This window comes from Mauremys mutica, chromosome 9 (assembly GCF_020497125.1).
Source record: "Mauremys mutica isolate MM-2020 ecotype Southern chromosome 9, ASM2049712v1, whole genome shotgun sequence".
NCBI lineage: Eukaryota > Metazoa > Chordata > Testudines > Geoemydidae > Mauremys > Mauremys mutica.
The window spans coordinates 83,823,514-83,850,993 of record NC_059080.1 but is presented as its reverse complement, the minus strand read 5'-3'; the positions used below and the strand labels follow the sequence as shown (position 1 = coordinate 83,850,993).

Genomic DNA, 27,480 nt, shown 5'->3' with positions numbered 1-27,480 from the left:
GAAAGTCAGTCCAAAACCAAAGGGGAGGTCATGATCGAAGGTGGAAACTGGTATAGCACCCTCAAAAGGCATGTTTGCATCCACTGGAGTAGCTATGTGACCTCAGCAGTGAGGATGAGGTGGATGGGAGCGACTGACAATGCTTGTAACCTCTGCCTTTTGTACAGATCCTATCTCAGTGGTGAACCTGAGAAACGGGCTGGTCGTTGAGGCCAGAAATGCTTCCTTGCAATGGATGGAGCATAGAGGCCCAGGGACCTGAGGGTAGCCCTTGAGCCTTTCAGGCCTTGGAATCTTCAACAAGGAGTCTTCGAAAGGGAGGTCCTGGATTGACTGCTGGACCTCTTGAGGTCACCCCAAGGACTGTAGCCAAGAGTATCACCTCATAGATACTGCAGTGGCCATCAGCCTGGCTGCTGTGTCAGCTAAGTTGAGTGACGCCTGGAGAGAGGCTCTTGCAACATTCTTACCCTCCTCTAAGAGGGCAGAGAATTCCTGCCTTGAGTCCTGAGGCATGGAGTCTTTAAATTTGGACAAGGAATCCCACAAGTTGTAATCATATCTCCCCAGCAGGATTTGCTGGTTTGAGATAAGTAGCTGAAGACCACCTGTGGAATAAACTTTCTTCCCAAACAGATAGATTTTCTTTGCATCCTTTTTGGGAATAGCATTTGTTTTGGCCCTGTCAATCCCTCTCACTGGCAACTAGGGACCCAGGAGGGATATAAGAGTATAGGTACTCATATCTGTCTTCTCTGCCCCCTTCAAAGACAGAGGGGAGGGAGAGAAGATAGGGTCTGCCAGAGGGCTTTGACCAGACCCATTACCGTCTTGTTAATGGGTCGGGCCACCTTAGATGGTGCTGCTGCAGCCAGAATGTCAATGAGGCTATGAAAGGATTCTTTGAGCTCCTCAATCTCTAGCCCCAGGTTAACACCTATCTGCTTCAGAAACTCCTGATGGACTCTGAAGTCATCTTGCGGCAGCGATCCAGTTGGTCCCCAGATGGCCTTGTCTGGGGAAGAGGAAGAAGAGGCCTGTACCGGAGGATGGACTTCTTCCTCTTGTTCAGCCTAAATTACCTTCATGGGCTCCAGATCCTGTGTATTGGTATTGGGTTTGGTACCAGAATGGTCTGATACCCAGTGGAGCTGGGGCCCTCCTCTCAGAAGCAATCAAGTATGATTTGTGAGAAGACAGACCAGACCAGGTACCAGGGGGAAACCCCCATGCATTCCAGAATGCCCATTGCATAGGCCACTGACCAGGTACCAGCAGGGGGACCCACACTGAGGTCCTGAAACACATAGGATAGGTAGTGGTGGTGGTGGCTCTTGGGTTGAGTGTAGGGCTCCACCTCTGGTTCAGACCACAAGTCCTCCCAAGGTGAGCACAGGAGAGCGGTACCCCTCCCCTCACTTCTGTCGTTCAAGTGCCGAGGGTCTGGGGACCAGTGGTGGACTGGGGATGACCTCATAGAGTAAAGGAGGGTTGGCTTGCACCTAGAAGGTACTGAAGGTTCCAGTGCTGGGAAGGAGCTCAGAGCACTATGCTCTCTCCTGCTTGTGCTTATTGGAGCTGGCAGTTGTCCCATCGGAGACAGTGGTACCGGGAACAATAAGTCCCTGGCCACTGCAAAGGCCTCTGGAGTTGAAGGCACCACAATTTCACTGGCGCCTTGATGATTTCCCAATGTTGGAGGGAGATCCTGCATCGGACTCAACGGTGCTGCCACGGGACTGGAGGTAGAGGAGTGGTCTAAGTTGGGTTGCACTCCATTGCCTTGGCTTTGCTTGCCTTTCTATCAGTGTGCTGCTTTTTATGCTTCTTCCTCAGCATCAGAGATGGAGCATTGTGCTGGGATGCATGTGGTACCAGAGGAGCACTTCGCATCGAGGGTGAAGTGCTTGGTGCTGAATCTGAGTTACTTGGCTCTGAAGGAAGGCTAAGAGCAGCTTCAATTAGGATAGCTTTCAGTTTGCTCTCTGTCATTCTTTGTACAAAGCTTAAAGTCTCGACAAATTAGACTGAGTGCTCTCATGTGAGTTTCCCTCAGACACTTCAGACAACTGCAGTGCAGGTCACTCACCCGCATAGGCTTGTCACAGGAGGCAGAAGGTTTGAAGCCTGGGGACTGGGGCATGCCCGGCCCCAGGGGCGAAGGAAGCCCCATAATGATAAGGGAAGAGTTCTAACTATCTACACTAGTACTATTTAAAATATTTACAGTAAACTATATTAAGACTCATTAACTAAGATCCAGAGAAGAAAAACCACTGAAAATGTCTTGCTGAAGTAAGAGGAGTTGTTCCAGCAACCATTACGGGCAGTTAGAAGGAACTGAGAGAGTGCAGGGCCAGCGGCACTCCTTATACCAGCACATAAGTGCACAGCAGCAGAGAGTGCTAGAGCCAGCCCAACAGATACCACTAAGGGAAAAATCTCTGGCAATGGTGCACACGACGCATGCACACCTAACATGGAATGGACATGAGCAAGCACTCTAAGAAGCAGCACAACCCATAGGGGACTACAGCTCATTTTCCCATAGCTGTATTGGCTCTTAAGTTTTAATAGCAGTTTAAGAAACTTTTGCTACTAAATTAAACAAATATGACTCAGTGTGGTTAGGGAGTACAAAGATCTATCGATTATGATGGGGTCCATTTCCACGTTTTTCAGCGTGCAATTAAACTTAAATATATGTATAGAGACACAACATCAGGGTGGGCAAACTTTTTGGCCCGAGGGCCATATTGGGGTTGCAAAACTGTATGGAGGGCTGGGTAGGAAAGGGGCTTTTCCAACCCTCCACCACATCCAACTGCCCCCTGCTTCCTGTCCCTGGACTGCCCCCCGGGACTCTCTGCCCCTTATCCAACCCCCCCGCTCCCTGCCCCCTTACCATGTTGCTCAGAGCAGCATGTCTGGCAGCCACGCTGCCCGGCCAGAGCTAGACACGCCGCCACACTGTCCAGCAGGAATGCGTAACCCCGCTGCCAAGAGTGTTGCCCGTGCAGCGGCATGGCTGGGGGTGAGGTGGAGGGGGGCAGCGGGGGAGGGGTCAGGGGTTAGCCTCTCCGGCCGGGAGCTCAAGGGCCAGGCAGGACGGTCCCATGGGCTGGCTGTGGCCCGTGGGCCACATTTTGCCCACCTCTGGACTACATCATAAGAATGAAACAGCTCCTGAATGAATGATTCTTAAATGAAATATGAAACTTAAGTCTAACCTGCTTTAGTTCCTGTTCAGCTTGAGGTAATTTTGTATCTAGTTCTTTGATACAAGCTATCCTTTCCTTAAGGGTTCCTGAAGCTGTCTTTAGAGCCTCTTTTGTTTTATTTAACTGAGACACTGCTGTATTATGGTGACTGAGGTAGATATCAAGTTCTGATTGGGCTACATCCATCTTAGAACGTGCTTCATTCACTGTTTTGCTGAACTCCATAAGTTCTTTTTCTTTGCCCTGCAGAAATGGACAGTACATTACATTAGAAATAATTAAAATAAAAAAACTGAAAACTGGTGGGATGACTGAGCTGCGTAAGCTAATATATTCTATGTATAGCTGAGTGAGAGAAGCAGCAGAGGAGAGGTGGCATGCTCTTAATCTCTTGAACAGAAAGATATGGTGAATTTGGCATAAATGGGCTCAGTTAAATAAAAACTGGTCCCTTATTGTCATAGTAGAAATCTGAATTGTGAATTTTGATGACAATCAGGAAGAACATATAAACCACAATCACTGCTAGATATCCATTCCCACCCCATCCTGGATTTGGGCTCAGTAATGTACTAAAGTGAAGTAAGGCATTATGCTCTAATTAAATCAGACTATTTGAGTGATTTGGAAGCCACTGTTGTTTTTCCAGCCCAGCTTTATTCTAGTTACTCAACTGGCAAAAAACAAAAAAACAAAAAAACCCCAAAACCTTAAAGAGATAGACACTCTTCATGAATTAAACAGACAAACTTCACAGAGGTTTTCAAATACAAGAAAGAGTACAAAGATTATATAGCATAAAGCCAACTTCACACCCAGACAGGTTTTTAACAAAAATTACAGAATACTAATACTACAATAATTAGCTAATTAGGCGTTGAAATTTTTTTAACCAACTCTTCAAATACTTTGACAGAATTGTTTTCTGCTGGAAAATACAGGTTAGCTGAAATCCATACACATCATAGAAATAGGTCTATCTCAACTAAATTTAACAGCAGAAAGTTAAAACAATTAATTTTGGTATGGTAAAAAGTTTCATTTTTACTACAATAATTTTCAACATTATTGAAATAAAGTGAGTCTCAATGGTTTCAAAGTGACTTTTTTAGAATTTCCTTTTTGTTCCGATTCAGAACAAAAACAAATCTTGAAATGTGAGAATTTCCCACAGAATGGAAATTCCATTTCCCAGCCTGCTCTATATTTGAAGCTAGTGCCTGAGAGAGTAATATTCCTGTACAAAATAGCTCTCTTGAAATACTTCTGAACCATCTAACTCATATTAATGTAAAAGTTAACAAATTAGTCCAAGTTTATGGACATCAAATGTTTCAAACCTCTTTCTCTTTCTGAAGTCCTTGTGTTTCCTGTTTAAGGCTATCCATAACTTGTTTTAATTTTTCTTCTTCTCGCTCTTTTTCCTTTTCAAGAACTTCTTTCTTAGATGATGCTTCACTGATAGTTGTCTCACTGTTGCCAGGTACACGTTTAAATTGTTCAACCTGTTAAGGAAGACATTTTTAATTTTTTCCATTAACTGAAACAAAAAAGGAAAGTTTATTTTATCTTTAAGCTTTGCCTTCTTATGCTATGGACAATGAGGGAAACCTGAGGAAATGTAAACATCTATAAGCCCTAACATCACGCTGAGACTATCTACTACATCTACCTTCAGGACTGCAAATATCTCCCTGCTTCAGTGATGAAGTACATATATAAAGTATCTCTAAAGGGCAGTTTTATTCACTAACATTGCTTTATGTAAGTGAGCAAGAACAAAAGTTTTTTTGTTTCACCCTCTAAATTGCTATTTTGCAAGAGACCAGCACTCTAGAATTTGGGCTGAGGCTCCTTGTCTTCTCTTTGGATTTCAGCTGATTGTCAAGCTTTTAATAGTATCACCTCCAAGAAGTCTCACTCAGTTCCAGTCAGAGACTTCTCAAGCACTAATCGAAACAAAATTCTGAACAAAACACACACGCACATTACTTCAATGGAGTTTCAGATTGGTCCTCTCCTTCAAAGAAAGGAAACATACATGATAGGACTGTAAGAATGACTGAAAAGCAGGCAGATTGGTGTCTCCTGTTGTACTTGGGCTGCGTCTTAGGAGAATAATTTGGCTGTTTCCCATAAGACTGTTTTCTCTGGTGCTGATAACGGTATGGTTTGTGATACAGGTTCCAGGTATAGATCCCTAATGAGAACAATGTAGCCTTAGAGCAGTGGTCCCCAAACTTTTAACGTCATGCACCCCCCTAACCCTGTTCCTTCCCTCCCCCGTCCCCAGCTAGGGTTAGGGCTGTGGCTGCTACTGGGAGTGGGGCTGGAACCATGGCTGGGAGCCAGTGCCAAGGCCGGGAGCAGGGCCTGGAGTGGAACTGTGGACAGGCCTGGAGCAGAGCTTGGGGCAGAGTTGGGCTGGGTGTTACTCCTTCCTAACCCCCCGTGGGGGCTGGCCCAGGGGCATGCCCCAGAGTTTGGGGACCACTGCCTTAGAATCTTTTAAGGAACATAGAATGGTGTGCTCACTGAGTAAATCCATCCCTTCAAAGGACTTTTATTGTGATTTGCACATCTCATTGAATGCCCAATGCCTTAATCCATCAACCCTTTTCTTTGTCACTACTGTGGCCATGGATCCAGTCATCGTGTCTGAAGAGTCCATTGTTGCTTGGTAAGGCTGTTTTGATCATTAAGTTGCCCCCCTGCTTATCTTTCAGCTCTTTTCTTTTCTAAGGTGGGAACTTTGCCAGAAAGGGTTTCATTTTCTCTTAGTTCAAAAAAATTATATTTAGCTAGAAGAGCGTAGGATAATTTGCCCCCTGAGGTGGAGGGGGGTGGAGAAGTAGGATTTGCTCTTGAAAAGGTCAAGTTCCTTTGAGTCCTTGTCCTCTGAGGTGCTTTTGTTCAATCTGGATTTCTCCTGAACTGCTGAGACAACCAAGGAGCCTGGGTTGGAATGGGCACAGTAGTACTGAAACCTTTTTGGAGGGACTTGGTATTGTTTCTCCACACTTTTTGTGGTAGGTGGTATTGTGGCAGGTATTTACCATAGGGTCCCAGCAGGTCAAGCAGTCTATTTATTGGAAAGGTGATTTGTCTGGGCCTGAAGTCGCCAATAAGTTGAGTAACAAGAGATTTGTCTTATGACAAATGTGTCTATTACTAGAGAGTCTGCAGTTCTCATAACTAGTTATTGAAATGACTGAAAATCTGGTGCTGGTATCATGGCCACTACTTCATCAGGTGACGAGGAAGAAAAGTCTTTGGATAGTGAAGCAGAATGTTGTTGCTGTTTCTCCTGATGCTGTTTCTTCCTTTTAAGTGTTGGTGGATGGTCTGGACTGGCATGCCACTGGGAAGTGTAATTTTTATCTCCTGGAATGAGACAAAGATCTGCTCCTGGAGGTGTGTGAAGGTTAATCTTAGTAAGTCATACAACTGGCATGCTGTATGAATATGGCTGGCTTGTTTGATGATGGCCAATCCAACACGATTTCTAATGTAGTTGGAGCTCAGCACTATAATGAGCATCACCAAGACCTTCGGCATTCCTGGACACAGATCTCAGGGAAGAAGATTCTCTGCTCAAAGGCGAAGAGAACATGTGGCCTACGGATAGAGAGGGGTAGTATGTTTTCTCAAGGGGCAGAGACAGGGTATATGGTGCTCTTGGTCACAGGGTCCACACTGGTGCTGATAATTGTGTTGGTACAGAGATCATTCTGGATTTCTCCAATGACATATCCTATAGTATCAGTGACTCTGCTAAAGGTATCAACACAGAGGGCTATATTATCGATACAGATGGGGGTGGTGCTGCAGAAAGTTTACTTGGTGCTGCGAAGGTAAGAGGCTCGTCACTAGTATTCAATTCCATTTGGGACTTAGTCGTTTTCTCCCTGGAGTCCTTGTGTGGCCTTTTCTTGTGGGAAGGCACTGAGTTCCATTTGGTGTCTCTGCCCTTGTCTCTGCCAATGGTTCTTGGCATTACATGTCTGCTGGACATAACATCGGAGAGTGCCTTGTCTGGTGATATTTTGTGGGTTCTAGTATCCATCTACCCCTTATTTGAGGAGACAGTCACTGATTGCTCCAACAAGTAATGCTTTTGTTGAGCATTCTGTGACTTGCCAGTCCTCAAAGAGAACAACTGGCATTCAAAGCATCTCTTATGCCCATCCTTTAACAGATTAGACTAACGCAAGGAGGACAGCGCTTGAAGCTTAAAAGCAGGCTTAGAGCCCACTATGTTGAAATACCCTATACAAGCATCAGAAGCCAGCTCAGATGGGCTGAGCTCATTCACTCTGGTCTTCTCTAGGTGAAATAAAATTCGGAGAGGTTTTTAAGGGTTCTTGAAGGGTTTAGCCAGAGCTAAAGACTAGAAGGTCAGACATTCACTATTTTCTCTCATGCTACTATGGTCGGCAAGAGGGAAATGAGGGAGGGCAGCAGCCACACAACTCTTTATACCCTTGTATAGGAACATAAGGAGGCACAGGGCACTTGTGCACTACAGTAGGATCCACACTGACATACGTTTGAGGAAGACCTAGCAGTTCCCTAGATAACCCTGTGAAGGAACAGCAGTCCAGATGCTAAACTGGCGGTCTGCATCACAGAACAGTAGTCCTGATCTTTTAGAAATATATAATTTTGGCCAACACCCCCCCTTTTCTTCCTTTTCACAGCTATCACTGCCCTAAAATTTTGGTAATTTTGTATATTAGCCATGGAGGGCACAACACCAGCTGCAGAATAGCTGCCTGAAAAGGCTGTTACTTCTTCAAGAACAGCAACATGATTTTTTAAAATTACTCTTATTAACATTATTATATGGAATAAGCAGCCTAGTTAAGTCCATCCTCAAAGTTATGTCACATTTGGAATTCATGTGAAACCAGGAGTTCTGCTCTTAACAGCTATAAACTAACAAACTTCTAATGAATGGTGGCAGTGTTAAGCCCTTCTGTACCCTCTTTGCTGTGTGTGGCTCTATTGGCAACTTCTCCCAATAACTGAGATCAGGAGTCTGTTTCTCCTGAATAAGTCAATGATATCACAGATAGCTACTTACAAGGAAATGCCACTTCCTACACTTACTTACTGGAGATAATATTCACAGCTGTAGGAGAGAAACAAAATTTGTAGTGCCAGAAGTGAGCCACCTTGAGTCCAGGACAGGGAAACATTACATTTTTAAACATGGATAGATATTTGAGCTGGGAGGGGACAGAAACAGTTAAATAATTACACTTGCTACAATAGAAGGGATGTTCAGTTTTCTTTGGCAACAATCAAGTTGCTACACTGTTAACCAGTTTGGCAATCAACCTGGTAGTTGGATCCATAGGCATGAAGGCTCAAGAAAATGATCTAGATCCTTAGAAAATGACTTGCAAAATAAAAATAAAAAAAATTGATATCATGAGCTTCATTCTCCACTCACTTTAAATGCTAGACAAGATCTCAATTTCTAGTGTAAAACAAATTTAAAAACTTTTAAGGCCTTCTTTTATCATAAAGCAGCAAAAATTTTCTTTTGTAGGTTATCTTAAAAAAACAGAGAGCCCCCAAATCCAGAATAGATAAACAAGTAAATATTTGGATGATAGTAAGAGTTGCAAGCTTCATAGATATACCTTTTCTTTATCCTTTTCAAGCTGCTTCAGAAGTTTTTTAGCTTTGCTTTTGGCATGTTTTAGTTTTTCCCTTACTGTAACATCCTGCAAATCCAGCTGAGTAAATTTCTCTTTGTTTTCCTCTATGAACTTGGTAATTTTATTGAGTTTTCTAAAAAGAGAAAAAGGTCAGTCAGTCACTTTTGTATTAAAATCATTTTCACCAAAAATTGGTTTAGCTAGTGAACTTCTATGGGGCCTTGAATTGAAAGTGGTGCTGTTTGTTTTTTATAAAAACATCCAGCTTTTTATTACAGTCACTATTTCCCTGTAGCACTAGTGCTGCAGAAATAGAAGCACTGACTGTTTGTCAAGCAGAAAAAGCCATGCACAGCTGTGGAAAGCAATGTTTTCTCCAATACACATATGGCTAGCAACGCTCACTGATGAGGTCTCATGACCTCATGAGATAGGAGGGAACCTGATGCTGTAATAAGAATATAGACTAAGTACTGGTAGCCTCATCCATCCATTATGTAGCAAAATCAAGTCTTCCATTATTCTACAACTGGATATAGAAATATAATTAAACTAAAGAAAAGATGTTAAACTGCTACATACATGTAACAATTCCCGGTCTGAACAGAAGAAGCAAATGCAAAAATAAATAGGCTAGCTACACCTGACAAATGGACTGCAGTCCCTATAAAACAAAAACCCTCAGATGCAAAGACCATTCTCTGATGACAGGAAGGGGATTTTATTGCTAACTATGCATATCATCACCTAGTGATTAAAACATATTTTAGAAAGACATCCAGTCTTGATTTAAGAGCCTCCCAAGTGATTTGAGAATTTACCATATCCCTTGGTGCATACCCTTACTGTTAAAATTGGCTTTTTCTGTTTAACAAAAGAGCTCACCACTTAAAGGATATCTGAATGAGGACATTACTGTCTGGAAAATCTTTGGATTTAGACTCCACTCTCCTGAATTGAGCCCCTTCTGCAAATCAACCAGTTTTTATGCTTGAGAGTCCCTGTAACAGAGTCGCTTGAGGAGGTACCAGATTGATCCCTGACTATCTGACCAGCCTGATTGCTTCCTAATTGAATGAATGAATGCAGGTTCCCACCTTCCCTCATTTGTTGAGGTGGTTTTATTGAGGTAGTGAATAAGGTGGAATTATTTATTATCCAATCTCTCCAGAAGGCAGGAGTCTCTAGGTGGTCTTGAAGATTTAAAACAATGTGCACAAATACATGGAGACTCCAGAAAGTTTGTCACAATTTAGAATGTGTGATAAAAACTTATTAACCTGTTCCATAACTGTTGTTCTTTGAGATGTGTTGCACATGTCCATTCCACTTTGGTTGACTGAGCAGCTTGAGTATGGTTGTCAAAACTTTCCCCCCTCATTGGTACCTGTCGCTGCCACACACCCTTGCAATTAGACAAAGGGCAGAGCCACCCGACACCCCTTCTTGCTGGAAACTATGATGCAAAGAGGTAGGAAAGTAGGTCATGGAGTGGACATGTGCAACACTCCTCAAAGCACAACAGGTATGGAACAGGTTGATAAGAAATGGTTATTCACTCTGGGTAATAACTGTGGTTCTTCGAGATCTGTCCCCTGATGGGTGCTCCAATATAGGTGCACTTGCGCCCACAGCACCTTTGATCAGAGATTTCTCATAGCAGTGTCTGAACAACCCACGCATGAGTGTTATTCAGTTTCATACTCCGTGCTGTTGTTATATAGCACTGTGTAGGTGAACCGCCCTCAGTTCCCTCTCTACCACAAAGCTCCACAGCAGACAATTTCAAACCAACGGGGAAGGAGGGCGGGTAGTGGAGCACCCACAGACACACACATGTCAAAGGACAACAGTTTCTGAACAGGATGAGCAACCATTTCTTCTTCTTTTAGTCATGTCCCTATGGGTGCTCCACTGTAGGTGACTCCACTGCAGTTCCCTTTAAGTAGGAGGGAGCTTCAGAGTCAAGTCTAGTATTGAAGAAAGTATAGCTGAGTCAAATACAGTATCAGAGGCTGAACTGTGAGTTATTGCAGGGGTTCTCAACCTTTTTCTTTTTGAGGCCCCCCCAACATGCTATAAAAACCTCCATGGCCCACCAGTGCCACAACTGTTTTTCTGAACATATAAGCCAGGGCCAGAGTTAGAGAGTAGCAAGCAGGGCAATTACCTAGGCCCTGTGAAGCTAAGTTGCCCAGGATTTGGCTTCAGTCCCAGGTAGAAGGGCTCAGGGCCCCGGGCTTTAGCCATGCACAATGGAGCTTTGGCTTTCTGCCCTGGGGCCCAGAAAGTCTAACACTGACCCTGCTTGGTGGAACCCCTGAAACCTGCTCGCGGCCCCGCAGGGGGGCCCTGGATCCCTGGTTGAGAACCACTGAGTTATTGCATGGACCTCTGTACATATCTTTGCTGAGCGCTAAGTCACAGCTCTACATATTTCAGTGATGGGAACATATTTGAGAGAAGCTGTACAGGAGGAAATAGATCTCATACAGTGAGTCTGTAAGTCCAAGGGTGCTTGGAGATTACAAGGTTGGTAGCAACAGCTAATGCAGTTGGATATCCACCTGTAAAGTCTTTGTTTAGAGACTGCAGACCCTTGTGATCTGTCTGCAATTGAGACAAATTGTTTAGGGGTCTTTCTGAAAGGTTTAGTTGTTAATCCCTCAGAGTTTGAGGATGACTGTTTTCCATAAAAAGATAAAAAAAATAAAAAGCCAATTATTGCTGGTGGATCTGCAGGTGGCTACTGAGACCAATCTGGGATCCACTGATCTTGTAACAGTTGGAGCAGACATTTCCGAGGGAAGGGGTGGATCTGGATCGTTGAGTCAAGCTGCAGAGTATTCTTTCCTCCTTTCCCATTTCCTATTGTCTCTGTTGGACCTTGAAATACTGGGATCCTTGCCACAAGGTCATTTTCCATTTTGGTCAGTCAAGTGCTTGAATTTCCCATAAGTTTATGTCAATACTGCACTTCATGTTGGTTTTGAGGGTATTTTTGAAGTGCTTCTTTTGCCTGCCCCTCCTCAGTTGTAAGAACATGACCTGCTTCAGGAGTCAATTGTCTGGCATTTGAAGAACATAACCAGCCCAACAAACCTGTTGGCAAATGATCATAGCTTCAATGTGAGAGGTTTGGGCTTGGGACAGAACACTGATGTTGGTGTGTTGGTCATCCCCTTGATTCAGAAGATATTGTGGAGCAGGGATAACAATGGATTGGAATCTGAGAAGCTTGCTTTGATTCTTGATGTTATGATCTTCAAAGACATGTTCTCTCAAGTATCTGAAAACTGCACTGGCACATTGGAGGCAGTGTTGAATTTCCTTGTCAATGTCAGCTTTCTGCAACAGATGACTGCCAAGGTAAAGGAAGTGCTGGATGTTCTCCAGGGTCTCTTTGTTGATCTGAATTACAGGAGCATGATCCTGGTGATTCAGAGCCTGTTGGTGGAGTACTTTAGTTTTCTAGATGTTGAGTGTCAGGCCGAATTGGTTGTAGGCCTCAGAAAAAATGACAAATTTAAGATCTTCTTCCAAGTGGGCGCATAGGGCACAGATGTCTGCACATGGGAGTTCATTGCTGATAGTCACCTCTGATCCAAGACACAGACTGAGGCTGAAGAGCTTGCCATCCATTCTGTATTGTATGGAAAATCAGAATAGAAGCTTATCAGTGATGAGAAAGATGACGACAACAAGGAAGATGGAGAATGGAGTTGAAGCCAAGACACAGCCTTTCTTGACTCTTGTCAGGCCTAGGAAGAGGTCCATTTCAGATCCAGTGCTGACAACTGTCACAAACAATGTCGTCATGGAGGAGGAGAAGAATGGCAAAAGTTTTGGCAAACATCCAAATGGAAGAAGAATTCTCCATACAGCCTCCCAGTTGAAGGAGTTGAATGCTTTCAAGAGGTCGATGAAGGCCATGTACAGAGATGGATGTTGTCCGCGGCACTTTTCCTGAAGTTGACAGGCAGTGAAGACGTCATAGCTGGTAATTCAAAATGGTCTGAATCTGCATTGCGATTCTGTGAGGATTTCCACAGTAAGAAGAAGCTGGTGTTCAAAGAGAATTCTGGCGAGAATCTTTTTGGAGGTGGACAACAGGGCAATTCCTGTCAAGATAGGCGGCCAGGGCTCTCTTGACAGCATGTGTGGGTAACAATGCCTCTTATTTGCCTAGGTGTGGACAGAACATTGGGAGGTGAATGGATTGGTTAACATGGAACTCTGAAGGTATTATTGGTAAAAACTTGGAGTGTGGTCATAATGTAACCTTGTCTTTGAAAGATATTGTGAAAACAGGGGTATGCCATAAGGGCTCCTATTTCTCCAACTCATCGAACTGACGTGATGGCTACCAGAAATATTGTTTTCATCAACAAATGGAGGAGTGAGCAGGTAGCTATCGTTTCAAGTGGAGATCTCGTAAGACATTTTAGAACCAGATTGAGGTCCCAAACCAGAGTAGAATGTTTGACTGGTGGAAAGAGATTAGAGTCCTCTGAGAAACTTCATTGTTATTGGGTAAGCAAATATGGAATAACCCTCTGTTGGAGAATGGAAGCCAGGATGGTTGGAAGATAGACTTGAATGGAACTTGAGAACAGCCCTGAGTTGATTAACAGTCCCAACAGCATTGAAGGTTGACTGGATAAGAGAGAAACTGAATTGTAACTGAACTCTTGATCGGATTCTTACCAACCAGTTGTCCAGGTAGAGGTACACTTGCACACCCTTTCCTCAGAAACGCAACTCACACTGCCATACATTTTTTTTAAAACTCTGGGCGATGCAGACAGACCAAAGTTTATCATTGTGAACTGGTAGTGAGAATGGTTCATTAGGAACCTTAAATGATTCACGTGGCTCCGATAGTCTCATGAAAGTATGTATCCTTTGAGATGAAGGCAGCGTACCAGTCTTTGGGATGCAGGGAAGGATAATGGAAGCCAGGAGACCATGCAAAGTTATCTTTTTCAGATATCTGTTCAGTTGGCGCAGGTCTAAAATTGGTATGAGACCTCCCTTTGCTTTCAGGATAAGGAAATGGCAGGAATAAAACCCCATCCCTCTGTGACACTGAGGAACTTCTATAGCTTCCAATCAAAGCAGAGATTGCATCTTCTGAAAGATGCTCTCCTTGTGAGAATGGTCTTTGAACAGGGACAAGGAGGGAGGGAGGGAAAGAGGGGTAGAAATAAACTGAAATGTGTATCCCACTTCCACGGTGTTTAAGACCCATTAGTGTGAAGTGATTCAGGCACCACACACCTAGGAAGTGAGAGGCACCCTTCCCTTGACACAGGGAAAGGAGAGGCTGGAATGTTGGAGAGGTATCATGTCTTTGACCAACCCATCAAAATATATGTTTAGAGCCCCCAGGATGCCAAGATGAACTAGGAGCTGTTGCAGTAGAAGGGGGTGGGGTCTGTATTAATAACCCCTACTCCTTTTTCTTCAATTTTTTTTTTAGGCGCAAGAGTAGCATGTCAGTCAGACTGCTAAGGACGAAAGTGCTTTCTTTTTGGGGCAGGGATACATATGCCCAGAGAATTTAGAGTCTCCCTGGAGTCTTTTAAACCATGAAGTGTCATCTGTCTGCACTGAAAATAGAGATGACTCTTCAAATGGTAGGTCCTGAACAGTCTGCTGGACTTTCTTGGGCAGCCCTGAAGACTGCATCCATGATCATCTGTGCATGGTAATAGCAGAGGCCATGGCCCTAGTAGCCAAGTCAGCAGCATTCAAATCAGTTTGCACTGATGTTCTAGTCACCAGCTTTCCTTCATCTACCAGCAAAAGAAACTCTTGTTTCCCGTGCTCTAGTAACTTTTCCTTAAACTTTAAATATCAAGTCCAAGATATTAAAGTCATGCTGGTCTAACAAAGCCTGTTCTGCAATTCTAACCTGTAACCCAGCCCTAGAACAATTTTTCCTACCAAACAGGTCAAGTTTTTGCATCCTTTGATTTCGGGGTAGCAGCCTGCTGCCCCTGGCATTCCCTTTCGTTGGCAGCCGAAACAGCCAACAACTCTAGGAACGGGAAAAAGAAATACTCGAAGCCTTGGATGAGTACTTAGTATCAACACTTATCCCTCTTGATATGTGATGAAGTGAAGAGGGAGTTTGCCACAGGGGGCCTTGGTGGGCTCTAAAATTGCCTCATTAATTGGTAAGGCCACAAGGGAGGGCCCAACTGTGGCCAAAATATTAACATCTCTATGGGATGACTCCTAACGTCCTCCACTTGGACATCCAAGGCTGAGGGAAGCCTTTTCCAAAATCTCCCAGTAAGCCTTGAAGACATCAGGTAGGATGAGGATTTTTTTCACAGAAAGTGCACCATCTGGGGAAGAGGAAGATGGGGATAATAGAGTTTAAGGCTAAGCCTCCTCTGGCAATTGACTGATAGGAGTACAGGAGGATCCTATCTCCTGACTTGGAGATGGGAGAGAACACCCCAGGGATTCCAAAAGGACCACTGAAAAGGTAGAGTCCCAATGCCTTCCCAGCCACATATCCCACCAATGCAGTATCTCAGAAGCATCCCAGGTGGCAAGCTCTCAGAAGGGATTCAGAATCTGAAGACTCAGCTTCTTCTGACCACAGAGGGGCTATGCCCACCAATATCAGTGCAGAGAACCCAGAGACGACAGAAATAAGGCCACTATTGCTAGCTTTCCCCTTTATGGTATCGTAGGATGAGAGCGCTGACAAACAGCACGCCTCGTTGTTTTGACATGGAAATGAGCACTGAACCAACTGAACCAAGGCAGTGTGAACTGATGGTACTGGTTTCCTGCACCACTGAGGAAACTGGCACTGACAAAGACAAGCCCCTTGCTGCTGCAAATGCCTCCAGATGGCAAATGGTACAGGAATGGTCTCAGTTTAGTAAGTAACCAAAGACGACAGCATTGTAGAAGTTGAAGGTGACACTTGGGGTTCTGGACACAATGGTACCTGTCCCAGTGCCAGAATCAACTGTGCCTCCTTATGAGATGAACTGGACAAGGAATGCTTAGATTTAGGATGTACACTACTCGACCCCTTTGCCCCCTTTTTGGGCTTAGGAGCTGTAGATCTTCCTCTTCAAGTTTCTTCCTTAAAAGCCTTGTACTTCAACCTCAGCACTGGAGACTTTGACAGTACTGGGACTTCACCAACATTGGTGGAATGTTTTTCCAAAACTAAAGAGGTTGTTCCCTCCCCCTCCAAGCAGGAAGGCTCCAATAGTGGTCTAAGAGCAGCTTCTATCAAAAGAAACTTCAGCCTAGCCTCTCTGTCATTTTTGGTCCTAGGCTTGAAGTCCTTACAAATTTGATAATCTGATATGTGAGATTCACCCAGGCACTTTGAACAGGTGGTATGTGAGCCACTCACAGACATTGGTTTGGAACAAGAACAATAAGGCTTGGAGCCCAGTGACTGAGGCATTCCTCAGTACCGAAACCAGGACCTCAAGCAGTGGAACCAAAAAAAACATTTAAAAAAAATTCTAATCACTAACACTAACTATGAATAAGGCTAAATTTTTGTCATGGGTATTTTAAGTAAAAGTCAGGGCAGGTCATGGAAAACAAACAAAAACTCACGGCAGCCCATGACCTGCCCCTGACCTTCACTAAAAATATCCCTGAGAAAAGGGGTAGGTGGGTTCAGCAGTCACTGCTGCTGGGGCTCCTGGGTCCCCCACTAATGCAATGAGTGGGAGCTCCAGAGTGCCCCTGCCCCTGGGGCTGGGCTGCTGCGCAGGCGAGGATTAGTTCCAGCCCCAGGGCAGAAAATGTCACGGTGGTCAATGGAAGTCATGGATTCCATGACCTCCATGACATAATCGTAGCCTTAACTATGAACAACAGGTAACCATCTACAAAAAATAAAGGACACAGAGAACTTGCTAAAGCAAGACCAACAGATCCAACAACTGTCACCAGTGTTAAGAACGAACTGAGGGCAGTTTGGGTGGCTCCGCCCTTTATGCCTGCTCACAAGGGCTCATGGAGGTAGAGCTGCTCTGATGGGTACTGCTGAGGGAAAAAAGGTTTCTGACCACAGTATGTGGGGCACACACAAATCAAGAGTAAAATGCACAAAGAACTAAAATTAATCCACAGTCATTCTGTGAGGTTACAGTTCAAAAGGTGATGATCAGGGAAGGATCCTTTCACAACACAATCACTAATAGCAGCTGGATCCACAGATCATATAATATATGGACACCATTTTGAGAATTGGAACGATATTCCAATAGATTGGTTACAATACTAAAAAGTTTTAAACAAACTAGTGTGATGACATCAAAGTAATAAGAACAACTGGGAAGGGTGACAAACTATTTAGATCAAAGGCGTGACAAACAATTAGAAGACATGACATCTGAAAGAGTCAAAACATCCCAGGCTCCTTCTACTAAGGGCTAATAAAGCCCCTTCAAAGAATTCTCCAATAGAAAAGGAAATACAAGATTTGATAATATTTCTAGATAAATCACCCCCTGGGAAAGAAAACCCTTCAGACCTTTGCTAAACTTCATAAAGCAGTAAAAGAAAGCCACAACCCAATTATATGCCCTCTTCTTTATGGGTTATCTTTAAGGACATCCTTTAAAAAAAAAAAAAAGGCATCTGCTTGAACTGCCATTTTATCATAGAACTATGCCATACTTGAAGACAGTTCTGAACTATAAAAGACGGTTACTCACTGTTGTAACTGTTGTTCTTCGAGATGTGTTGCTCCTATCCATTCCAGTTAGGTGTGCGCGCCGCGCGTGCACGGCTCTTCGGAAGATTTTTACCCTAGCAACTCCGGCGGGCCGGCTGGGCACCCCCTGGAGTGGCGCTGCTATAGCGCTAGATATATACCCCAGCTGGCCCGTCCGCTCCTCAGTTCCTTCTTGCCGGCTACTCCGACAGTGGGGAAGGAGGGCGGGTCTGGAATGGATAGGAGCAACACATCTCGAAGAACAACAGTTACAACGGCGAGTAACCATCTTTTCTTCTTCGAGTGATTGCTCCTATGCATTCCAGTTAGGTGATTCCCAAGCCTTATCTAGGCGGTGGGGTCGGAGCGAGACGTGGCAGAGTGTAAGACTGCTGAGCCGAAGGCTGCATCGTCTCTGGATTGCTGCACCAACGCGTAGTGGGTAGCGAAGGTGTGGACAGAAGACCAGGTGGCCGCTCTACAGATAGTCTGCAGAAGAAAAGAATGAGGGGGGATTTGATAGCTGCTTTCAACTACCTGAAAGGGGGTTCCAAAGAGGATGGATCTAGACTGTTCTCAGTGGTAGAAGATGACAGAACAAGGAGTAATGGTCTCAAGTTACAGAGGGGGAGGTTTAGGTTGGATATTAGGAAAAACTTTTTCACAAGTAGGGTGGTGAAGAACTGGAATGGGTTACCTAGGGAGGTAGTGGAATCTCCTTCCTTAGAGGTTTTTAAGGTCAGGCTTGACAAAGCCCTGGCTGGGATGATTTAGTTGGGTTTGGTCCTGCTTTGAGCAGGGGGTTGGACTAGATGACCTCCTGAGGTCCCTTCCAACCCTGAGATTCTATGATTCTATGATATCCTGGATGGGTACATGGGCCAGAAAGGCGGCAGACGAGGCTTGCGCTTTTGTAGAGTGAGCGGTGAGGCGGCTAGCTGGCACACGAGCAAGCTCGTAACATGTCCGGATACAAGATGTTACCCAGGAGGAAATCCTCTGAGAGGAGACCGGCTCGCCTTTCATGCGATCAGCAACCGCTATGAACAGCTGGGGCGAACGCCGGAAGGGCTTCGTCCGCTCTATATAAAAAGCGAGGGCTCTGCGGACGTCCAGGATGTGAAGCTGTTGCTCACGACTTGAGGCGTGTGGCTTCGGGAAAAAGACCGGAAGGAAAATGTCCTGGTTTAGGTGGAAGGCCGACACCACCTTAGGGAGGAAGGCCGGGTGCGGTCGAAGCTGCACCTTGTCGCCGTGGAAGACGGTATACGGTGGACCAACCGTTAGGGCACGGAGCTTGGAAACTCGTCTCGCTGAAGTTACAGCGACGAGAAAGGCCGTTTTCCATGAGAGATAGAGCAGGGAACACGTGGCCAAGGGCTCGAAGGGGGCTCCTATAAGCTTGGCCAGAGTGCCGGGGGCCGGACGCTCGGTGCCTCTGTGAGCTCTATGAGCTCTCTTGCCGTCGAGAAAGTCTCGGGCGTCGACGGGAGAGGCAGCTCGACCGCGGTTTGCACCGGGGAGCAGGGCGGTACCAGACTCAATGGCTCTTGCGGCGCCGGAGTCGACGGTACCGTGCCCGGTCTGTGCACCACCACAGTCGGTGCCGGAGGCGGCTGGGTGAGCGGTCCCGGTGCAGGAGGCTTGGAGGCCGTCTGCGCCGTCTTCCGCTTCTTCGTCGGAGAGAGGGAACGGTGCCGGGACACCGGTGCCGGCTGTAGAGTTTTAACAGTCTTGGTGCCGGACCGGCTTGGGACCGCTGGTGCGCTGCGTGCCGAGGAGGACTTTGGAGCCGCTTGGGTCGGCCCTGCAGGGCTAAGTGCTGACTCCATGAGGAGCTGCTTCAATCTCGAGTCTCTCTCCTTCCCTGTCCTCGGCTTGAATGCCGTGCAAATTGGGCACTTATCTGGTCGATGGGACTCTCCGAGGCAGCGCAGGCAGGAGTCGTGAGGGTCACCAATCGGCATGTGCCGCTGGCAAGCCAAACAGGGCTTAAACCCCGGTGCCTTGGGCATGAGCCCACACCGGTTGTGGAAAAAGAGGGGCTAGTCTCCCTAATTCCCCTTAATACACTAACTAACTAAATTATTTAACTATCTTAACTAACTATATACACTTATACAAGGAGATACACTAGGGTTGTGGAGGTCAACGGAGCACTCCACTGTTCCAACGGCCGTCACGGGCGGTAAGAAGGAACTGAGGAGCGGACGGGCCGGCTGGGGTATATATCTAGCGCTATAGCGGCGCCACTCCAGGGGGCGCCCAGCCGGAGTTGCTAGGATAAAAATCTTTCGAAGAGCCGTGCACGCGCGGCGCGAACACCTAACTAGAATGCATAGGAGCAATCACTCGAAGAAGAACCTTACAATCCAATCTGCATTGCAGCACTGCCCTAGGAACCAGACTTTGACAGAGAGTCATAATGTGGCTGTTTGTGGTGACTGTGAAAAGAGACCCACAATCTATCCACCTGTGCAGGGGAAGAGTGGGAACCTAATAGCAGCTGCTTTCTGTCCCTCTGCAGGTTCTGCCAACATAGGAAGCCAGTGGGGGATTAAGGGGCCTCATAGCTGCATAAGATGCAGCAATGATCTACAAATGAGCCCTTTATGCTTTACAATATGTCGTGCATAAAAGGAGAATATTCTCTGTACTAATATGTTCATTCAACTACCATCAACTCTAATTGGAAATATGAAAGTACAACATGAGTGCGTACAACTTAGTGGTCATTTGAGAGGTCAGTAATACAGGCTGAATACAAAAGACCACCTGGAATGGAAGGGTCAAAACAAAAGTGACAAAACAGTTCGTTTTCTGAACTCAAAGCTTTACATGTGCAAAGTGCATAATGTGCTATTACAGTTTTTGAGATAATGGAAGTACTTACTTTTCTACATCTTTCAAAGCTTTATTCTTAACTTTCATTTCATCAGCAAGTTTACTATTCTTTGTGTTAATATCTTTAGTGTCTTCATGAATTTTTTTCTTTTGGGTTTCCATGTCAGTTATCCGATTCTGCAGGTCATAACTAGAGGAAATACATATATTTTTCATATTTGAGGATTACAAAAAAGCCACTTGTACCAAATTTTCGAGTTTTAAAAAAATTGATTTGAGAGTTTTGGAATCCTACAATTACAACAAAAAAATCACTGTAAATTAAATATTCAGTCCTCCAGCTGATCATTGCTAGACAGTCTTGTGTACTTAAAATGGGGTTAAAGAAATCCAAAGATTTTACAGTTTAAAAAATGTAAATAATTTCAGGCTTGTCTATATGGTGGAGTAATGTGTCTTACAGAGGTGTAATTTCTAAAGTGCATTAATGTGTTGCTTTTAATTGGTCCATGTAGACCCTGCTGGTACGCACTAAAGTTTTCCTAGTGTACTTTAACATAATGCAGTACTATGTTAACGGATGCTAGGGAATCTTGAGTGCACAGTGTGCTTTAGTAATCATACTTCCTGTAGAGTACACTGCTGCTTGATGTAGACAAACCGTTAGTTAACAATTCAAAATATCCAGTTTCTCTTTAAAGTAAGAGGTTGGCCTTAGGAAGTCCACAAGCCAAACTACTTTACTGGGGGAGAATGTGTATGTGGGTGGGGGTGTTGGGGCAGGATGAGATTAAAAAAAGGTTAAAGTAAAAGAAAGCTGGTAACCAAGGTGTTTTTGTTTTTTTTTTTAAATGTGCCAACATGGACCATTGCTATTTGAAATTATCTAATATTTTTAAACTTAATACTTAGCATAAATGGGCACTCATTTTACTTAGTATTCTTTTAAATTTGAACTATTCAGCGAAAGTTTTGAGTGTGCCTGGAGATTCATGTTGACAAAATATTTACAAGTGGAAATATGGAGACAGGGTAGCTAACTAGTAACTGCACTACTAATATAGAAACCAACATCAAAAGTTCAGAAAGGAAGGTGTTACTTACATGTAGTATTGGCAAATACGATTCTTTTCCTTAAACATTTTGTTTTCCAAAGAAAGAAATTCAATGGCTTTGTTTCTCTCTCCTTCTAAAGCATCTTTTTCTTTCTCCACCATTTTAACTCTGTTTAACTAGAATAGATAATACAACATCTAAGTCACTTCACATTCTAACAATACTTCAGAGAAAACATAATGAACAGTGAGAAAACTGATCACACTATATAAGGTAGTCAATTAAGATCATATATAGGAAAAACATTTCCAAAATTAACTTCACAACACAATTTAAGATTGTGAGCTTTTGGAGGAAGGGACCCACTGCACAATGGAGCCTGAACCTATTTGAGGATTCTAAGCAATAATGTAAGACAATCAGGAACATAGATTCTGCCTAACCCAGGGAATTTTACAAGAAAATCCCCACCAGGATATACAAGGCTTTATAATAAAGACATGGAATCAGATTTTTATTTTTATTTTTAAAACAAGGGCTCCCACTTGTGCTAATATCAATTCAGTCAAACGAAAGGTAGCACAGGTGGGAATTTTTTTTTTTTTAAATTCCTAATGTAGACTGCTTAAGTGTGTTATTTTTGCTGTATCTGTTGCTCTTGAAGAACAATGCTTAAGTAGCCCCTTTTCAGTGTAGGTACTTATTCAACCACCATTGTTATAGTAGAAAACTACTTCCAAACTATTTAAATAAAACTTTCTTCCTTCTCAGTCTGCAAAGAGAAATAGTTTGATAACTGTGTGTCCATTTAACCATGATGCATCTGATGAAGTGGGTATTCACCCATGAAAGCTTATGCTCCAATACGTCTGTTAGTCTATAAGGTGCCACAGGACTCTGTCGTTTTTTACAGATCCAGACTAACACGGCTACTTGATAACTTTGTGCATCAAGAATTTACTAAGGGAAAGCTAAGTCAAATAACTTAACACTGTCTTTAGTTCTGAAAGTGTTAAATTCCATAGTTATTCTGTTGAGGAAGCAAGTTCTACAGTCTATGTCCAGCTTCTGTGAATGTTTTATTTTCTACACTTGGAAGCTTCCTCATACGGTTATGAGTGCTTCATTGTTCCAGTGGAACACTTCAACCTTTTTCATACCAGAACTACTGTGGAGTCTCCTGCTTTTCTCCTATTAGCAATATAGGAAATGTAGGACAGTCAAGACTCCTTGATAACATAAGAGAGGCAAACGAGAGAATCCATGTTATATCCTGTACTTGAAACTGTTACTTACCTGTATTCTGTTTTTCTCCAAGATGTGTTGTGCCCATACACAGGCATATGTGCCCTGTGCACTTGAGCCAGAGATTCCAATCAGCAGTACTGTCAGAGCTATTCCTGCATGTCCTTGTGCCTCCAACCAAGGGCATACAGGGTGCGGCTGCCTCAATCCCCTTGACTGGAGTCCTGATGACATTAAACTCCAAATAGTGGGGGATGGAGGATAGGATGTGGAATTTGTATGTGTGTACAACATATCTGAGAAAACCAGTTACTTGTACAGGTAAATAACTCTTTATTCTTTCTGCACATATATATTCTCCGTTAGGCGATTCCCAAGCAGTAGTCCAATAGTAGTAGGAACGCAGAAAATATTTAAACAATTTTTCCACAGTTGGTCTCTCTGCTGGACACTTTGGCAATTCATAATGCTTCATGAAAGTGTGAACAGAGAATCAAGTTGCTGCTCTGCAGATGTCCATAACAGGGACATTGCTGAGGAAGGCTGCTGAGGTGGCGTGGGTCCTTGTAGAATGAGCAGTAATTCTCTGGTGGTGTGAGGCTTCAAAGCTCATAACAGGTTCATGTACATAAAGTAATCTTATTAGGTAGACTCTGAACTGAACAGTTGTCCTCCCATTGTCTTAGCCTAAGACATTAAATCTAGTGGAGGATCAAAAAGACAGAGTCCTGTCAATGTAGAATGACAGTGCCCTACGCACATCCAAAGCATGCAACATTTCCTTATACTTATGGATGTGCAGTTTAGGGAAGATGATTAGTAGATCTACCACCTGATTTAGATGGAATTCTAACACACTTTTGATATATAGTGTTGTTGTAGCCATATTGGTCCCAGGATATTAGTGTTTGACTGGAATTTCAGATGAGGTTGTAAAGATGCTTTGTCCTTAAATTATACATGGTAGACCTGCAACTCCCCCATTCTCCTAGCAAATGTGAGCACAAAGAATGCTGTTTTAGCAGACAAATGAAAAAGGGAGCAGGTGGATAAACCTCAAAGGGTGGTCTCATATGCAATGACAAGACCAGGTTAAGGTCCCAAGATGAAAGTGTAGGTCACTAACTGTAACTAGAGTTTCTTTGAGATGTGTCATTCCTATCTGTATTCCACACGTGGGGTATGCATGCACCCAAATCTGAAAATTCTTCAAAGCAGTGTCTGTTGACCCGCATGTGCACAGTAGCTCTCCTTGCATTCCCAACCTAGAAGATAAGATTCAGTGTGGGACGATGCCCCTGGAGTTCCTCCTCCTTACTGCAAACACAATAGGATCCAAAGCAGAGGGAATGGAGGGCAGGTAGTGGATACAGATAGGGACCCCACATCTCGAAGAAAGGACAGTTACAGTAAGTCACCACCACCACTACTCTGAGTGATGATCCCTACATGTATTCCACAGGCAGTGTTCAGACTGGACATGGGTGCAAGGAAGCTGGTAGCAAAGATGCTTGCAATATTGCTGATTCCACTGCTGCATAATGGGTTGCAAATGTGTGGATCAAACTCCAGGTGGCTGCTTTGCAGATATTTTGCAGTGGGAATGTCTGATAAGGATGTCATGGAGGCAGTTTGTGCTTGTGTGGAGTGAGCTGTGACTTCCCTAGAGAGAGGAATGTTTATTATCTTGTAGCACTTTAAGATGCATCGCAAGACCACTTAGAAATCCTCTGGGAGGATATGGCTTGCTCACAGAATCTCTCTGCTATGGGGATAAAGTGTCTTGGTGATTTCCTAATGGACTTCATTCTTTGCAGGTAGAATGCCAGGCCATGGTGGACATCAAGGAAGTTAAGTCTCTTATCTTCAGAAGACGCATGGGGCGGTTTGTCCAAGCGGGCCAGGGAAGAATTGGCACGAATACGGGACCGGCATCATTGGCATACCCCAAGGATTCCAGAATGACCATTGAGCAGGCCACTGTCCCTGCTGCCATGCCACCACTGCAGATGCCGCGCCAGTCTCACAGGCCAGCAGTGATTCAACCCTTCTTGGCTGAACTCCTGCTCTGACTCAGACCATTGCCTCCCCGATGACTAGGGCAGAGCTGTGGAAGCGTGAATCTACCAACTGACCCTCGCCGGTGATCGCTGAGAAGAGGGTGAGGATCAGTGCCTGCTCAACGAGTGGTATCAGAGAGGTGAGACTGGAGCCGTGATGGGGATCGATTCCACACTGGTGGGGATCGACACATGGAAGATTGTCTATGCTGTTGCAATCTCTGGCAGGAAGCTCGCCGGTACCAAGGATATAGGGACTGGTGCCTTGACTCTGGTGTCCCATGCCTCATAGGGGGAGAGCGCGGCATTGGGGACCTGGATCTTCTGGTCAGTGACCGAGGTTGCGGGACTGGGGTCCCAGGCTGTGTTCATGGGGACCTATGCCTGAGGTTTGGGGGCCGAGGATGCTCCACTGCCCTATGGGGCAGTCCCATGACTGGCTTACGGTAGGACGGTGGGGCCCTAGCCGAGTTCGGCGTGGCATGTGTGGTGCTGGCCAGCCTACAGGGTCTTAAGCTACAGGGGCCGATTCACCTGAGTCCAAGAATTGCTCCATCAGTAGTGGCGGCATAGTTGGTACCAGGGGACGTCTGCCAGATGTTGGAAGTAAGGCTCCTGGGATAGCGATATAGACTTTTCCTGAATAAGGCCATCCCTCAGAAGGGCTGGGCTGGACAAAAATGGAAACCATGGATCAGGGAGGAATATATCCTCCGGTATTATACAAGTCTCAGTATGCACTCGTGTCTCAGGGGTTCCCATAGGTAAGTCTCATGGATCTGGTACATCTGTAGTGACTGAACGGTCTCTAGATAGATGAGGCAACACTGATGATGGGTCTGGACCAGTACTCAGACAGAACTGACGAACGTCGAGTCTTATGCTTCAGTACTGAGGGAACTGTCGGATCTTACTTTTTATGCATCTTGCCCTCCAATCTGGGAGTCTTCATCAGAGCCGGTTCCTTAGGTTCTGCACATCTCACCCAACTGAACAGGCTTGGGGAGGAAGTATGTTTCTCATGGACAGTCCTCAAGGGGGATCTGTCCTTGCATCCATGAGTGTCTCCTCTATACTCTCATAGGGAGCCCTCAAAGAAGAATCCTAGCACTTGAGGGCTCTGCTCCAAGGCACATGCTTGGAGGGGCACTACAGGCCAACGTACAGGATGGCCTCCCGGGCCTGAATTGGAGAGGGGCCTCATAGCCTTCTCCACCAGGTGCTTACATAGGTGAAGCTCCTGGGCTTCTCAAGTTCTGGGTGGCAAGGTGCAACAGATACTGTATTTCAGAGTTATGTGTCTCACCCAAACCATACAGGCAGAGTTGATGTTCGTCACTGATAGAGAAGGATCAAGGACAGGAGATGCAATTCTTGAATCCCAGGACTTTGGGCACAGTCTCAGAGCCAGGGAGGGGTTCACCAACCAGGGGAAGAGATAAACAGACTATACTACACTAAAAACTTGAACTACTAACTACAAATCTAAGAATGTAACGGTTTACAAATATTTTCTTTATAGGTCATGCAACCAAATGAAGGACAATTCCAACTCAGGCCACGTGGCAGTAGAGAAGCAACTGGAGAGGCGCTGACCTGCACTGCCTCTTATTTGGTTGGGTGCAAAAGGATAGTCATTACACATGTGTGGACCAAGACACTGCTTTGAAGAATTTTTAGACTTGAGTGCATGGCGCACATGTGCACCCCACATGTAGAACACACACAGAGATCATCACTCAAAGAAGAGCGGTTGCTGTAACCTCTGGATAGGCTAGTCCTTTCAAGACTCCCCTGACCATAGAGGGGTAGTGGTGGTGGTTATGGGGAGGACTGGTCTTGAAAGGCCGAGATGGACACCAGATGAATTTTAATTAGCTCATTGGTAGGCCTGATTCTTTCAGTTCTAGTAGGTGTTCTAATATCTTGAATCTATAAAGCAGATGGAGACACGGCATCCAGATCAAGAACCTTTTCCACTTAGGTAGGTAGCTGTTATGGATTCACATGTTCAGCTGCCTCTGCAGCTAGGTGTTAATATTGGTCATTGAGGTTATCATTGTCTCTGTCGAAACTTCCATTCAAATGTGTTGATTCCAGCCCACACAGTCCTAGTAGCTTTATGGCAGGGGTGGCCAAACAGTGGCTCACAAGCCACACATGGCTCTTTTACTGTTAAAATGCAGCTCGTGGAATCCCACCTCATACCCCTCCCCCCATTTTCCACCTACCAGACAGGGAGGTGGGAGAGGGGAAGGGGGAAGCTTGGGACCTCTGACTTGCAGCGTGGTAGTGGCTTATGGCATCTGCCTAGCAGGGAGGGAAGATCTCGAGTGCGCTCCAGCTCTCGAACTTCTGAAGATTGTCCTACGTGGCTCAGAATGTCAGTAAGTTTGAGATATATATAGCAGGGGTGGCCAAATACCTAGACTGATTTCTCATGTCCTAGGGAGAAAATGAATTATTTCCCCCAAATGGTAATGATGCCAAGGTACCAAGTCATATAGACAGCTCATAAATATATTACAGAAAATTCCCACATTTGTCACAGTAGCTCTAGAAGAATGTCTTTCTACTAACATCTTCTGAACCAGATGAAAATACATTCTATCTATAGCTGCTAGCCTTCCACCATCCACGCTGTGAGGCTGAGACTGCACGGATTGGAGTGC

The 27,480-nt window shown here is 44.8% G+C and overlaps 1 protein-coding gene and 1 long non-coding RNA gene across 6 annotated transcripts in view; one reads left to right on the top strand and one right to left on the bottom strand.

Moving 5' to 3' along the window:
* The window catches only part of SMC4 (structural maintenance of chromosomes 4), a 113,173-nt gene that overhangs the window by 50,278 nt on the left and 35,415 nt on the right, over positions 1-27,480 (bottom strand). For all 5 annotated transcript variants that reach the window (XM_045029609.1, XM_045029607.1, XM_045029610.1 and 2 more), the window contains 5 exons: positions 21,552-21,679; positions 20,497-20,637; positions 8,873-9,023; positions 4,562-4,726; positions 3,231-3,464 (listed from right to left, as the gene is read on the bottom strand). In XM_045029609.1, the coding sequence (XP_044885544.1) occupies positions 3,231-3,464; positions 4,562-4,726; positions 8,873-9,023; positions 20,497-20,637; positions 21,552-21,679 (819 nt within the window). The remainder of the gene's footprint in view (positions 1-3,230; positions 3,465-4,561; positions 4,727-8,872; positions 9,024-20,496; positions 20,638-21,551; positions 21,680-27,480) is intronic.
* LOC123377133 lies at positions 1,544-26,810 on the top strand. The gene is made up of 3 exons (XR_006582101.1): positions 1,544-1,745; positions 24,566-24,948; positions 26,331-26,810. It is a non-coding gene; the product is annotated as an uncharacterized LOC123377133 (long non-coding RNA).